Genomic DNA, 17,180 nt, shown 5'->3' with positions numbered 1-17,180 from the left:
ATACCACTGTTGTAGTAACTCTGACGTCATAAACAAGTCGAATTTGTAAGATTCGATCTAAATATCAAGTTTACGAATACGGTTTGCACATACTGATATGAGCCAAGGATTTAATTAAAAAAATATTTTTCGTTTTAACATCGTTATAAAATACATCGTGTTCCAAAAGTTATGTTAAAGTAAAGCCAAAACTGATATATGTATATAGATTATACAAGATTCATGATGATGCTTATTTTGGACTCAATCACTTGCTGAGCTTAATGTTTTTTTCAGTCTATAAATCAAATTATAAATCCAATAATTAGGTAAAAAAAATAGACAATGACATAGTGAAAATTTTTAAATATGAAATCTCGAGTACAGTTGAATTATAGTATACGGCCAATATGGAAATAAACAAAATGTTAAAAAAAGTGTTGCAGATCTTGAAATAAACAAAATTAACTTTCGGAAAAAAAGCAGAATGTATGTTCTAGAATGTTAATATTGTGTACTTGTTTTCAATATTTCACCAGTGGACCAGTAAAAAAAATATGCTACTATAATATAAGTATAGGTGTCTATGTACAAAAAATGTATGAAAACACATGTAGATACATGTACAATGTATGTGAATGCATCTTTCTGTAAAGGTCTTTATACATGTTATATGTGTGAACATGTATGTATGTAGGTATGTAAGTTATGTATGCATGAAAGTGAAGTATAAAATTAATTTGGAAAGAAAAGGGGGATAAAGTTAAAAAAAATAAATAGTTTTTAGACAATATTCAACATGTATCCTATCATATATGTGCAACAAAGATTATGTACATTTTCATATGTTTAATGATGTTTTTCTTTTTTTTATGTGAAACTATGTGAACATATTATATATAAGAATAATAAGGATAATTCTAATGTTTACAATATAAAGGTCACAGACTGTTCACAGGTAATAAAATTTGTAAAATCAAAAATCATGACAAAGGTTATAAGAAACAAGCAAAAAGAATACTTTACTTACCATTCTTTAGTATTAACAAACACTTCCAAAGAATTGTATAAATCCAAAGGTACGAATTAACAAAAGTTAACAGAAACAGTAACCACGCTGTATCTCATTCATATATTCATATGTTTCAAAATTCTATTAAAAGAACCGATAACGGACTTTTCTCCGTAAATTTCACGACACATTGTCTGTAACATCTTTAAGTACTTCGATAAGATATTGTATGATATTATGTTTATTTATAAAGTAATGATAGAAAATAGAAATGTATTAAATGGCTATGTATAAAATAACATAAGTTTTACTGTATATTCTCCCTGGATATCAGTTATAATTGTATGTAACAGAGATACTTGATGGAATGCTGTACATTAAGTAATTTGTTAAAACAGCAAAGAGTGCAATAAAGAATTTATGAATGTTAAAAAAAAAAAGATATATGTTGAAATTGAAGTCTGGAGCTGGCATGTCAGTTAACTGCTAGTAGTCTGTTGTTATTTATGTATTATTGTCATTTTGTTTATTTTCTTTGGTTACATCTTCTGACATCAGACTCGGACTTCTCTTGAACTGAATTTTAATGTGCGTATTGTTATGCGTTTACTTTTCTACATTGGTTAGAGGTATAGGGGGAGGGTTGAGATCTCACAAACATGTTTAACCCCGCCGCATTTTTGCGCCTGTCCCAAGTCAGGAGCCTCTGGCCTTTGTTAGTCTTGTATTATTTTAATTTTAGTTTCTTGTGTACAATTTGGAAATTAGTATGGCGTTCATTATCACTGAACTAGTATATATTTGTTTAGGGGCCAGTTAAAGGACGCCTCCGGGTGCGGGAATTTCTCGCTACATTGAAGACCTGTTGGTGACCTTCTGCTGTTGTTTTTTATTTGGTCGGGTTGTTGTCTCTTTGACACATTCCCCATTTCCATTCTCAATTTTATTTTATATGTATATATTACGGATTACAAATGTGTCGAGGTTTGTCATTGGATAACAATACAGAGATGTCAGTATATCTTCAGGAAACTGCAGTGGTATATAAGACGATTTTATCACAAATTATAACCTAAAAACGTCATCATAAGACCGCTTACGATGTGACGTAGTCAAAAGGTATACAGAACACCAAGGAATTTCAGAGGCTGAAAGAGGGAAGATAATGACTTACATCATTCAATATTACATTTTCAATACAAAATCACGCAATTAACACTTGAAATACTTAAATTTAATGATAAAAGTGTTATTATGAATTATTACATAAACGATAAAATTATTTTCACAGCAAATTACAGAATCCTTCACGTATGCCGAACATATCAGGTTGGCTTTTTCAATATATGTGTTGTAAAAACCAAAGTATACAAACACAAAATATGAAATCTAAAAACTTTATTGAAAACATTTTCCTAAGGAAAAACAAATTGTTAAGATTAAAAAGATGCATTAAAATGGATTACTCAAAATATCAAGTGACAATAAACACGATGAAATAAATATCCATTCTGCATCATGAATGTTAAACAAATAGGCGTACCTGCACTGTAAAAACATTAAGACAGAGGTAATCGTAAATATACGTGTAATTCAGGTCTCAGACAGGGTATATACTGTGACATTCCAGGCTAAGGGCTTATATCCACTTCGTCTTCGGCTCAGGGGATATAAACTCTAAGCCGGGAATGTCACAGTATATACCCTGTCTGAGACCTGAATAACATATAATATTGATGTATATATATGAAAAAGTGATTGATTCAAATAAGTCTTCAGAAAAAATAGTTTTGCAGACACAATTTATTCATCTATGCTGATATTATTCCCTCTAATTTCGAATTGACGAATTAATCTTTAGTCTATTTTAATTCATAGCTCATGAGACGACTAAGTATATAAACTTTTCCGATGGAGAAACAGTTCTGCTTAAATGTATAAATAAATCTGACGAATATAGAGCAGTCTGGGATGGACCTGCACATAACAGCTCGAATCCGTCATCTATATCAGTTTCTGACCCTTTTGGAAAAGAAAAGATTTGGATGATAACAACATATACAAATAATCGGGAGATAAACCCTTTGATTCCAAACTTAAAAAGATTACGAGTTGTTGGGAATGAGGGACATTACGATCTAGAAATAAGTAATGCCTCGCTTTGTGACGAAGGGTATTATAGGTGTATGATAGATCCATACAAAGGAAATCATATTCAAGTGGTAACATACATTTTGCTATTAACAAGTAAGTGTTTTGATATAACGTAGAATATTACAAATGTCTCAGGAATGAAATGATTCTAATAGATATGTTCCATAAAGGAAGATTAATTCCATATTTTAATTTTTAATTAAAAAAAAATATAACTATCAAAAAGGAGTATATTTCATTAGCAATATGTTGCACCATTGTAAGAACATTTGTGGTGTTCGATGCTTTATAAATTGCTTTTATGTTCTTTCTATTGTTGTGACTTGATCGTTGCGGATGAGTCTTTTGCAGGCCAATTGGGTGTAACAAAGTAAAGACCATCATATTTGATGAGTTTGTTAAGAACCATTACTGCATTTACTGAAAAGAACAACAAGCAAAGTTATGAATCTATGTTTTTTTCCTTTGTAACAGATTCATTTGTTATTTGTACGTACTTTCTAAAGTATAGTATAAATAAGTTCTTATACAATGATGCTGAAGAATCAGCTAAAAACTGTATTAATCTTTTTTTAAATAAAATTAGTATTCGTCCATTTTAATAATGCCGAATGACCATCATCGATACGCAAAATATTTGCTTTGATCACTGTTCAACAGTTCTTGAAAAAATTTAATGCAGTCGTTTCTGCAAAAGGACACTAGAGGTAAAATTGTATTAAAATGTTATAAGGTCAGATATTGTATACAAATTATGATTTACAATTTAAAAACATGTACGAAGCACACATTGTTACATCGACGAGTTAAATTGGCAAATAATATCCTGCAAGATGATTTTTGTTGTGTCATAAACCTGTTAAACCTTGTCGAAATTAATACTTGTTCGACATGGTCTAGTTGATTTTATAATCAGCATTACCTTAATATGTAGATAACAGGCATAAAGTAATGAATAGAAAATTGATAATGTCATATTCAATATCGTTGCTCCTTAATACACTATATTAACAGTATTTCTGTTAAAAGGTTTAGGAACCATATTACATTTTCTGATTATGAAAATTAAAAAATCATACAGTGTCAGAAACTTATATTATTAAACATTGTTCTGACAATGAAAAGCAAACTAACAAGTTAAACTTTGTCTTTAATACCGAATACGTCCATCAAAACCATTCCCGATTTATGACAGCCGTTACTGTGTCTGTGGTATTTGATTTTAAGCTCGATGGAAAACATCCCTATAATATAGTTATCATAGGCTCCGTGTTACAGGTCGTACATTGACCTATAATGGTTTACTTTTATAAGTTGTTATTTGGATGGAGAGTTGTCTCATTGGCACTCACACCACATCTTCCTATATCTATAAAGTTTTACATTAAGAAAATGTTTTTATCGGAACGTTTAGTTAAATAATAATGATAGCTTCTGTTTCTTCAGTATAAGATGCTGCTGTATGAGGTCTGCATTATATGCAAAAAGACTCAAATCGGCAGGAAAAATGGCACAACGAAATACCATAGGAATGTCAATTGTCTCTTGGATAATTATAGGCCTGCCATGATTAATGTATATTTTGCCAAAACATAGTATTTATGAACTTTTTTTTAAATGAAACGACATGAGACCCGTTCTTTACATTTGACCTGAACTTTAAAAAGAGGAATATTAGGCTAGAAATGTGAAATATATTATGCTTTAAGGTAGATGGGGTGTCTAAATTATAATCCATAGAATCTTTTAATAATTTGCCAAAATGTAGTTCATATCCTGCTTGTTTAAAAACATTAATAAAAAGAATGGGTCACCGGACTTATTTTCACGCTACAGGTTGTTCAAAATTGTCAAGATTTTGTATAGATTATGCATGGAAAACCCATTTTTCCGCCATAAAACGCAAACCACACCATAGAATTTTGAGATAAAATATGAGAAGATAGCTTCAATATTATGCTTTCAGATAAGAAAAAGAAAAAATGGGGTCACCGGACTCGTTTTCTTGCTACATTTAAAAATGGGTAAATTCCTAACACATTCTATTGTAAAAGTAACACTATCTGGATTATCTGCCCTTGCATTTGAGTTGCCTCCCCTTATTTGACAAAGTTGGAAAAAACTGAATCAAACAAAAGAATTCTTAATTTTGTAAAATACAATCATAAATATGATCAAACATGGCATTTTCTATATTATAATGAAAATTCTTACACATGAATTACCTATTTCTATAAACATTTGCGCATTTCATCAAAGATCTAGACCTTGTTTTCTAGTATTTCAAAATCCAAGATGGAGGAAGACACCCTATCTACCTTAACACGAGGAAAGAGACGTTAACAAACCATAGACATTTAAGTATTCTAATTGGTTATGATTCACACTACATCTTTAATTGGTAGTTTAACACAATTTTGATATCAGGCTTTGATTGCTGATAAAACCAAGAGTTAACAATGTTAAAACAAGGGCATTTATGTAATTAGGTTAAATTCGAATCAAATAATATATTTTTGGAGTATTTTCTTCTTTTCAAAAGTTAAAAGGCGAAGAAAAAAAAACCCAGATCTAAACTGTTCAATGTTTTCTTATTTTCAAATACCATAGGTAGAGTTACTAATGAACTGTCACTTCTTAATCACTTTATCAAGCAGCTCATTTGTTTTGGTTAATAAGCAAAAATGAGCTGCTTGAGGCTTCGTCTACGAGACAACAACACATATTATGATAAGTAAGATAAAAGATAAACATAAAAGCTTTAAAACAAAATTCCCTAATGAATTCTTCTCTTCACCAAATGCTGTATTTAACTTACAATGTTATCTTCACTATTTTAAGAACTGCCATCAAATTTGACCATCGACAATGAAACGGATAATCACACAATCATTGGAATCGAGCACAAGTTATTACAATTATCCTGCAATGTTGTAAGTGGAATACCTCCTGAAATCATAATCTGGAAAAGAAATGGGATAATCTTGAAAATGGGCGGACCACTAAGAAATGTGTATGAATTTTATCCAGAACGAACAGATAACAATTTAAACCTAACTTGTGAAGTCATTAATGAGCTAACTAAAAAGCCGTTGACACAGACCATCCGATTGGAAATTAAATGTAATTCGTTTTAAGTATTATTTTTTCACAGTAGTCTTTTTTTATTATATATTTCACTTGTTAAATTTGTCTTTTACCAGGATGCATAATTTCCTCGTTGATAGACTTGGTAAAATTCCGACTAAATTTAAAACTCAAAATCTGAAAACTTCATATTGGATCAATTGTTCTCTAACCTGTTATTTCAAAATTAGACAATTTATCAAACAGGGCTATAAAGTATATTAATTACAAGGGTATCTTACATTTACTATTACTTTGTATTTCTATATCACAGGTATAATGTAGATGAATAGAAGTATAAACACAATGTAAAACCAATTGTTCAGAGAACGATTGAAGGTCTTTCCACCAGTAAGGATCTATTTTGATATGAAAATATTAAACTTTGGTTATGAATGTCAATTCCAGCGTCAAATGACAGCTTATTGTACGCTGATTCAAAAAAAAATATGTAAATAAGAAGAAAGTCTTCGGTTAAGTTGTCTCAGTATCAAATGCTTATAAACTGTTCGATATCATAATTTAGAAATTTTAAACGTGACCTGGACCTTAACCTTGACCTTTGACTTTGACCTCCATTTTCTCCAAATAGACCAAAAGCATCATATCAGACGACATTAACAATTTTCTATTATATTATATTTGTTTTGCCTTACATTTTCAGACAAACCTAAGGTATTCATAAACCAAGAACAAACAACGTTAGACATTGAAGGTTCAAAGAAAAAACTATGCTGTGAAGTTGAAAGTCATCCAAATATCAGTTTCATACTTTGGTTTAGGAATTACAACAGTCGTATATCGAAAACGAGTTCCTTGTGCTTACTGTTTGAACAATTGAATCCGCAAGACAGGGGCAATTATACTTGTGTTGCAGGAAATGAAATAGGAAACGGATCTTTCACGACATCATTTGTAGTATTTTGCAAGTTTATTTCGATTTTGTTGCCTTTTTTAGTTTGTTTTTTAGTCTTTACAATCACTACCTACTTAAAGTATATATGCTTTTTAACAAACAAACAAAGTAAAACAACTATATAGGTAAGGCTATCCTTACGGTTGAAATTGCATAATACTTCTTCTAATTCGAAACAAGGATGTGTTACAGGCATTTTCTTAGTTGAGACATTTTCTAAAACGACGTAAAACTTTAAGCATTTTGAAACGGGATACAGGAATCACAAATGCTGACTAATATTTTCAGTCATTTTTTGAAATGACTGGAAACTTTTAAAGGTATTTTATAATTTGCCTAAAATTCTATTATTGCAGATAAATTTACAAAAACTGAGCCTTTGAAAACAAAAATATATTCTAATACACAAATAAGAGCCAAATCTATTTTATTTTCATTAAAATCAAATTTTAGCGAAATCAACAGGATGTTGAGATCTACACAACGAATGTGATATACAAATAGCGGGAGATGCTCACCCTGCCAATGCACCAAGTCCAGTTTCTTATTGATGTCATTAAGTTCATCGATTTGGTTTCCAGAGAAACTCGATTTGTCTTACCTTTATCGATTTCTTTGCAACGCAATTAAACATGGCCTCGTGAGGTAAAACCTATGCTTAAGTGAGGAATCCGTTTGGATGTGTAAGATGTATAAATTCCTATTTTGTCTTTACGGGAACATTCAATATTAGAAATCATATTTCTGTATCTGTTCAAAATATCAACAGAATAGACAATTTTTAAAATAGTGATTACATGTTTTAGTAAGTTTACAGCGAATATGCTCCTTATGTCGTAATTTCAATGCCGTTTTTTTCACACGAATTTGACATACCGAATTATACGAATTACCGGGTTTTTACTAACATGAGCAAAATGACGGGTGGCTTATGAGGAGCAGGATCTCCTTATCCTTCCGGAGACTCTGAGATCACCCCCAGTTATAAGTTGGGTTTGTGTAGCTTAGTCGTTATTTTTCTTTGATGTGTTTAATGTACTATTGTTTGTTAATTTGTATTGTTCTTTTTTTAGACATGGCGTTGTCAGTATAGTTTCAACCTATAAATCTAAAGATTCATCTTCTTTCTTTCACCACTCTTTCACAAAATGACAAGGTAATGTTTTTTGTATTCTTGGTATGTCTTTTTTATATGAGCCTGTCAGGTTTTGGTGTTTTATAATTTTGCTGAAAATTCCGCCATTTTACAAAATACATAAGTGCAAAGGTGTAACGTGTATGGTGTAATGGCACAGGGTTATGTTGTAATAGTGTATTGTGTTAGTGGGAAGTTTATACCACCCAATGAGTGTAAGTAGATGCCTGTAACATACATGTAAAACTGAAACTGAAACTTAAAAGTATGACATAATTTTTCAGACCCACCTTTTGTATACATTACGAATAACAACATATCTATGATTGGAAACAAAAGAAAAGTTCGATGCAAAGGAGATGGATTACCTAATACTATAACATTTTTCCGTGTGGAACATAAATCCTATTTCAATGAGCATATACGGTATATAGAGGTCTCCTCGGATGGCATTGCCACACTGCCACCTGTAGACGCTTTGTTCAGGTACCAGGACACTGGTTTATACGTATGTAATGCTTCAAATAATATTCCTAATAGAGAAGGAAACAAATTTCAACAAGGTGAAGCATACCTGGTATCAGATGGTAAGTATGAAATTAATTTGATAACAATTACGGGATTTGCGTTTGTGAAGAATGGATTACAGAAATTGTTCTTTCCATTGTTGTGTTGTCTTATATGACGGGATTTGTATCAATGATAACGTAGATATAGCTTCTGGCGCTTGTTATTTATAGCGAGTTGTTTTTATTTTCATTCATAACTGTCTGAGATGAATATTAAGGAGATCAAACGTATACCTACTAACAATAAACAGGTGACAACGTTTCTGCATGTATCCCATGTATAAATGCTCTGGTTTAATCATTATATTTCAATTTAGTATTCATCTTAGACAAACAGAATGTCATCAACTGTCAGAGAAAATCATAACCATGTGCAATGCCAAATTATCGTTATCGCAATGATTAAAATGACAATAAATACCATGACACATTACACAGTTTAGTTGAATCCATTTCCATCATATATCGTGTGTAGGTGAATAGTTAAGCTAGTATCGTGATTATGTGAAACGTAGTTTAACCAGACAGTAATAACTATTAATTATATTTTCTGTCTTAAGATTTTCATGTATACATTATGATGACATTTAAAAATGTGCGTAATAAGTTAAAGGGAAATTTAACACACAAATACTTCTACATTAAAGAAAAAAATAGTATTTCATTTAGTTAATCCAAACACTTTGAATATTAAGAAATGAAAAGAATCTTTTGTACAAAGGACCACCAGTTTTTGTAGCTGACAACAAGAACCTTCAATATGGGGAAATCGGAAAACCAATGGATATAACAGTTACAGTTTACAGTACGTCAGAAATCAATTGTCTTCATTTGAATGCAATTGGAAGTCTCAATATAAAGGATATATTTAGAAAAAGTGTTCCCTTGACAATGAGTTTCCATGGTGTCAATATAACAGCAAACGGTATAGAAGTAACATTTCGTCTTGCCAAACTGCAAAGATTCCAATGGTTTAACATCACAGTGTGCAATAACTATTCCATGAACAATTTTATTTTAGAAGTAAGACAAACTGGTAAGAACACGAAAAGAACCATTAATAAGATAGAAGTTGATAGATATTTTCTGACAAATGTGACAAATGTGACAAATGTGACCAGTTGGACATAAACCACGCCATTATGTACATTGTATCGTAACAGATAATACACATTTGTATTCTGCAATTAAAAACAAAAAAGTTATATGTTCGTCAGAACTTTACTGTGACATGTAAACTTTCAGACCGAAGTGAAAACCTAATTAAAAAAGTAGAAAAATATAAGAGGAGCACAAAAAATTCCAAGAATCACAGACAGTATGACATAATAAAAACAATCTCAAGAACACGCACCAAAACAAAAAATAATACATGTTTCTAACTTTAGTAAGATTATTAGTGTAACAATGAGTATATTGTGTTTTAGCTAAAATCTCTTCAGAAGGAAAGGAAATATCTTCAGAGGGCATTGGCATCATAGTATTACTCATCCTAGTTGTGATCCTACTGGTTGTAATGGGAACATATTTGCGTAAGTAATTATTATCCTATTTACTTAAAATGAAATCTAAATTATAACCATACAAAAGACGATATGAATAATTTAATAAGAAATATCTGCAAAACTGTACGTATAAAAAAGAAGATGTGGTATGATTGCCAATGAGACAACTATCCACAAAAGACCAAAATGACACAGACATTAACAACTATAGGTCACCGTACGGCCTTCAACAATGAGCAAAGCCCATACCGCATAGTCCGATCAGACAATGTAAAACAATTCAAACGAGAAAACTAACGGCCTTATTTATGTAAAAAATGAACGAAAAACAAATATGTAACACATAAACAAACGACAGCCACTGAATTTACAGGCTCCTGACTAGGGACAGCCACATACATAAATAATGTGGCGGAGTTAAACATGTTAGCGGGATCCCAACCCTCCCCTTAACCATGGACAGTAGTATAACAGAACAATATAAGAACGAACTATAAAAACCAGTTGAAAAAGGCTTAACTCATCAGATGGACAAAAATACAAGTGGACATGGCCGGGTACTTATACATCCCGACACAAAAAGGCACAATGAACAGATCTGAGAGTACTCGCAGTTATCTGACAGCTAGTTCAAAGCAACTAACAACTAATAAAAAAAATCATGCATCTAAGACCAAACTATCAATCCGTACACATCCAACATCCAATGGATTTAGTGTAAATACGTCATAAACAGCCAGAGAAAAACATGACCTTGTGCAATGCCAAGCTACAGGTATCGACATATAGTAGATCCATGAATATGTATATAATATACTCGTAATACTTAGTTAGCTTTTAATTTACTGATAACAAAATCAATATTTATACCAATAAAAACAATATTCAATGATTTTATTACAGTGTTGAATAGGTAACCTTTTAGAATAAGTTTATTTAAAGGAGCGACAAGTTTACATAGATCATTTCTAAATTTCCGTAACATAGATTGCCAGTAAAAAAACATTGAATATCTTTGTGCATACATATATCTGTCCAAAAAAAAAAAGAGAAATCTTGGAATATAAACTCCAACATTATAGAATAAACAAAATATAACATGTCGAAATAAAAAAAATTTCGAGTTTCATGTTTAATTATGATATTTGTCTATTACAGGATACATTAAGCAAAGATATAGAAAAAGGTGTGTTACTATCTAATGCATTTTGATTGTTAGTTTTTTCAGAATTAAGAAGGTTTTTTACACATTTTAATGATTTAAAGTCTTTTAAAAACAATGCCATCACTTAATGGTATAATGAACCCAGTAGTGAGTGTTTCAATACTGACAAGATGTATGAACAAAATAGCTTACTGTATTAAAAAATACTAAGTTTGCGGACGCAAGAAAATATTAAAGTTATCAATATTTACTAGCACTGAGTCGACATCACTGCTGGTGGACTCCTTTTCATTTAGAGGTGTATAAACTCAGTAAATAGAGGTTCTGTACGGACATAATACTGGCATAATAAAGAATACCTTGACTGAAATTTTCCGTTGATTAACTAAGACAATCAAAGTGTTCTATACACCAATCTGAAAATTTTGAAAACTATTGCCACTGTCAATCCAATAAAACAAGCTTATGATTTAAATGATTCTGACATCTTCTTATGTGTACAAAAAATGGTAAGTGCCAAGGCTTTCCTTTATTGCTATACTACCAAATAATCCATTCAAACTCCCTAGTAAAACAGATACTGTACATTCAGGAAATATATAATGCTATTGTGTTTGCGATCATTTTAGGATGATAACAACCACAAATGTTCGAACAGCTAACGAGGTTGTCCATTATATCGAGATTGTTGAAGACAACAACGAACATGGTATGTTATTTCAGGGAATCCCTAACTATTATAAAACTTATAATAAATAACAGAAAAAAAATCGTGATTATATAACGGATCCTTCAAAATATTTTTTTACAAATACCTGTCAACTCTAAGCAAGCAAAAGACTGTCTATACTTGTAAAAAGCTATCTCATATGTCTCAAATAAATGAGTATTGTTAACCCATGTTAACTGTCATCCAAAATCGTTCGTTTTTGGTTTTGAAGTTGATTTCCTATGTTCATTATACTACCATTTTTAGTTGACTGGCAATCATGAAGAAAGTAACAGATAAATCATATCATATTCAGTTGATAAATATGTATTAAAACAAAACCGACTATATCTCCTGGCTCTGTATCAAATCATTTGATGTGTTTTGCTTTCGCCTCAACATACCTCATGATTGTTATTTAAAAATTTATGTTATTTTTACATTTGCTTTAGGTAGTTCAGGGGTATACCACAATCTTGAGTTGTACAATCACAGGGAATAATCGGTCTAGTTTTTGCACAAATCTGCAAATTAGGACACATATTCTCAATGTATTGGTTACACTGTTTATCTCTATAAAGAAAACTTAGTTATTCATTGCATTATTGAAAATGTTTTAACAAAAAACAAATATTGGTGCTTTTAAAATTCATTTTTCAAATAAGCCATTTAAGGGGAGATAACTCTTTTGTTACAAAATTTATATTAAGATATATTATAAAAACTTTTTTATCATATTTTATTCCAAAATTTTGTTTCATAGATTTCCTTTTATGCACAATAATGTGTTTTGTTTATGAACAATCTAAGCAAATTTTGCCATTTTTTTTGCTAATCCTCATTTAGGCAATGTAGACGAAAATTCTGTGATTTTTTTCAAAACCCCTAAACTACCTTAAATGTGAATGTACACCTTATTTTGATCTAGAAAAATTAATGTATATAGATATCAGCGAAACGACCACATATTGATTTCAAATATGGGTTATTTCGGAATTCTTCTGTTTGGTGTATTATTCAACGTTTAAACACGTTTAAGTCATTTGAACCTCAAATTAAAAAAAAAGATATGCATATGTTTTTTTATAACAAAATTGATATTTATCATTAATAAACTTATTTACATATACTTTTTTTTCTGAAGAAAATTCTTTGATTTGTACACATTTAGTAGAAGTTTACTCTTTTTTAATTGCTTGCTTCCAGGAAGCAATTCGCCGACAAATTTTCAGTATTCAAAGTGACCTTAGCGTGCCCCTTTAAAAAAAAAACCCAGTTTTCGAAATACGCATGGATCTGTTACTGAAATAATCTTTTATCTGATTGTACATGTTATACACGTGCTCAATATCCATGCTTCCTTGTTGATTATTTACTATAAGGTGACAATCGGTATACTACGGCTTCAAAACACGACAATTAATGAGCTGCCATAATTTCACCTTATAACAGACAGAGAAAAAACGAAATGACGATTTTACGATATTTTTGCGTAAAAAATGATAAAATCGTGCACAGAAGAATACTTTATGATATATACATGCATTGGTTCAAGAATTGGATAAACATCATGTTGTAATTTGTTGTAATTTCAAAGCACAATTATATAAAATGATTAATTCCAGAACAAAACAATCAGATGATTTCTACAGAAGCCAGATCAATTGTTGAACATAGGAACACATCTATCGTGTCTGGAGAACGGCATTTGGCATTCCAGAATAATGACCGCGATACCCCAGACCAATCAATAGCTACATCGGACAATGACAGTCATACTTCAGAACATTTGGACGACGGATATGAACGGCCATATACGACATTGATGGCACATAACTATGTTGAGGACGAACACGTTTATAACAATACAACACACAATTCACTCAATGAAACTTCTACTCCTTTTCCGATCGTAGCATGTAAACCTATCGTTGGGATTACAGAACAATATGCTTCGCAGGATAATATAAACACACAATTCTGTGCAGATGACGGTCAAGTAAATAGTATACGAAATACGGGAGAATACATTAATTTGTCTCTCAAACAATGAAATATTTGAAAAGACCTATTATATTTTTTTGAAAAAATTTAAGTATGAGCCATGACTGTGTACGTAAATCACATCTCAAAATGGACGTAAGCGAGCAATCGATCATGAACCTATCACCCTTAACACACTGTTCACAAAGATCTTATGACATTTAACAAAGCAGAATACAGATAAAAAATTTGAGGCACTAAAACCTCTCACAAAAATGGGGCTAGGATTATGACGTGTAGAGAATAAGTGGTCTGTTTATCTCAGTAATGTAATATTCGATGTAGAAACAGAGCGATTTTTTAAAAATGTATATTCGGGGGAAGATAACTCTAACTTAAATTCATACATATAATTGCTTATATCATCTCCACTTGAACTTTGGTGAAAAGCTGTCTCACTGGCAATCATACTACTTCTACTTATTTTTATGTAGATTTTTTCAACAGTTTGCTCTAAATAGAGTTAGAACTTTAATAACTTGAAAGTTTCTAAATTCATATAGATACAATTTAAGGAAGGTATATATCAAATTATGTAGGTACCAATGCAATGACTATGGAGTTTTTAGTACTCTCAGGGTATGATGATAGTCCATCAATAGCTTAGTCACGCAGTGCTTAAAAAAACCACACATTTTTAAATTTGATTTCTCACGGAAAGCCTTTCTGGATGCAACTTCTAAAGAAACATTCAAATTCAAATGTTTTTAAATGTTTTGGTGTTTTATCAAACTGTTACAATTTAGGCTCTCGATGATATTTGTTAGTGATTTTTTTTAAGTTTAATGTTTCAATTCTTTAGAAAAATGTTGACAGAAAACTTATTATCAGACTTTACATAATCTATTTTGTTTAACTACTACTGAATGATGCGCGATTCATTGTATTGCTATTTATAGTTGGTATACGTTTAGATTGATAAATGGAAGTTAAAAGTCCACAGTGGTTTTATTTTAACATATAAATGCAGCATGTTTGCATCAAAATGATTTGAGATATACTAAGCGTTGTACAAGACCAAACAAGTCAGAATTATATTATGTCTTCGTTTGAGGTAAACCATTTGGAATTAGTTTTAACAGTGTATTTTTTTACACCCTTGTCCCAGGCTAGGGAAAGCATGATAGCTATATAACATATTTATCCTTACAACATTTTTGATGTGTTTTTCGTAAATTTTATTGTATAAATCCTTACTTATCTCCCTCGTCGTTTTACTTTTAAATCAGTTAATGGCACTTTCATCATATATATACAGTACACAAATCCGGTACATGACTTCAAACTCACATACATATGAAGTATAAATACCACTAAGCTGTCGGACTATCAAACTGTCGGACTATTGAACTGTCGGATCATGGAACCGTCCGACCATCGAACTGTCGGACTATCGAACTGGTGGACTATCGGCGGACTATCGAAGCGTCGAACTATCACTACGGCCCCTATTTGTTGACTGCTCTCCTCTTTGTTTTCATCATGTGCTGAACCCTTGGAATACACCAATACTAGACAGCAGTATATCAACAAAAAATAAATAAATACAAACTTCAATATGTCAAGGTTAAAATGTAGCCTTCAATTTCAATAATGTGTAAACATTGCCTATCGAAATTGTCCTCTAGACCATAAATTATATAAGAGACCATCAATTTAAAACTATAAGTGCTTTAGATCAATCATTCTATTCCTGGTAATCATTAAACATTTTAAATATGTGATAGATTTTAATTATAATCTAATATAACTATTCCACATATAAGCATTCAATTCTCAATCCTAGTGTGCATAACACTAACAAATAGTCACAATATTGTTTCAGTTTTAAGTTTTCAATAATGTTAAGAGAGATTTCTACAGGGTACTCGTGCAAGTTAACTTTGACCTAGTTATAAACAAAATGTTTAATTGCAACTCTGTAACCTCGTCATATCGAGTATTTAGTGCATTGATTTTGTAATATTTTGGTCAAATTAAACATGGCTGTGTTTATTTTTTTTTAGAGGAGGTTAGTGTCTTTGTTTATAGCTAATATGTTAGTACATCACGATTTGAATCACATAGTTTATAATTTGAAATTGGAATACTCTTGCATATGTCAAAATTTAAAGTTGATATTCTTTTATAATGCATACAGAAATTTGGTTTTCTTGCTGTCTGTTTATACGTAACATATTTCGTGACAATATAAAACTGCCGTCAATCATTCCGAAAAATAGCTACTCTTGCTCACAGTTTAAGATTACAGAAAATTCGGTGTCATGGTTTGGTAACCTTGTGTCATGGTTAAGTCGATGTTCCACATGGTTCAGTTTTTTTTTATTCCTGCCGTGTATGAAGGAAGATCAAAATAAACAGACATTATACAACTTTGAAAAACTTTTTTATCAATTCGTTTTATTTGGAATACAAAAGGACATACGCACATACAATGTAGTATTATATAATAAGTACATGATGTTTGATTGCCAATAAAATAACAATCTAACTAATGACGTAGATGTTAGCATTTCATGTCTCCGTATTCTCTTCAACAATGAGCAAATTCATACCTCTTATCAAGCTATAAAAGACTCAGAATTAAATATAAAACAATTTGGAAAATCATTTTTATGTTGAAAGGTGTTATGGATTATTTCTTAAGACATTTTTCAATTTCAATTGGGATTAGTGGTATAGAGGGTTGAAAAATCAAAAGTAATGATCGAACTAAGTAAAATTATCAAGATGTTCTTTAGAGTTTGTTAGTATCCACATATGGTAAATACTACTACGCGAGTAAACAGTAAGACATTATTTCTGAAGACACTCTTTCACTGCGGAAAGAATATGTGTCGAACTAATGGAAAAGGCGTTCGTCGAAC

The 17,180-nt window shown here is 31.0% G+C and overlaps 1 protein-coding gene across 1 annotated transcript; it reads left to right on the top strand.

Moving 5' to 3' along the window:
- Positions 1-964: 964 nt before the first annotated feature.
- LOC139504102 (irregular chiasm C-roughest protein-like) lies at positions 965-15,508 on the top strand. The gene is made up of 10 exons (XM_071294162.1): positions 965-1,058; positions 2,870-3,238; positions 5,987-6,268; positions 6,936-7,196; positions 8,607-8,909; positions 9,613-9,927; positions 10,319-10,423; positions 11,555-11,582; positions 12,191-12,270; positions 13,896-15,508. Exons 1-10 carry the CDS (start codon positions 965-967, stop codon positions 14,321-14,323), a joined length of 2,265 nt encoding a protein of 754 aa, XP_071150263.1. The 3' UTR covers positions 14,324-15,508.
- Positions 15,509-17,180: the final 1,672 nt, after the last annotated feature.

The sequence above is a fragment of the Mytilus edulis genome, chromosome 14 (genome assembly GCF_963676685.1).
Source record: "Mytilus edulis chromosome 14, xbMytEdul2.2, whole genome shotgun sequence".
In the NCBI taxonomy this organism is placed as follows: Eukaryota; Metazoa; Mollusca; class Bivalvia; order Mytilida; family Mytilidae; genus Mytilus; species Mytilus edulis.
This window is presented reverse-complemented; position numbering and strand designations above follow the sequence as displayed.

Excerpts from the sequence above, each read along its gene's own strand:
- LOC139504102 (XM_071294162.1), top strand. The coding sequence starts at position 965 with ATGACAAAGGTTATAAGAAACAAGCAAAAAGAATACTTTACTTACCAT. Across the intron at positions 7,197-8,606 it reads GACATCATTTGTAGTATTTT|ACCCACCTTTTGTATACATT; the intron begins GCAAGTTTATTT and ends ATAATTTTTCAG. Across the intron at positions 11,583-12,190 it reads AAGCAAAGATATAGAAAAAG|GATGATAACAACCACAAATG; the intron begins GTGTGTTACTAT and ends CGATCATTTTAG.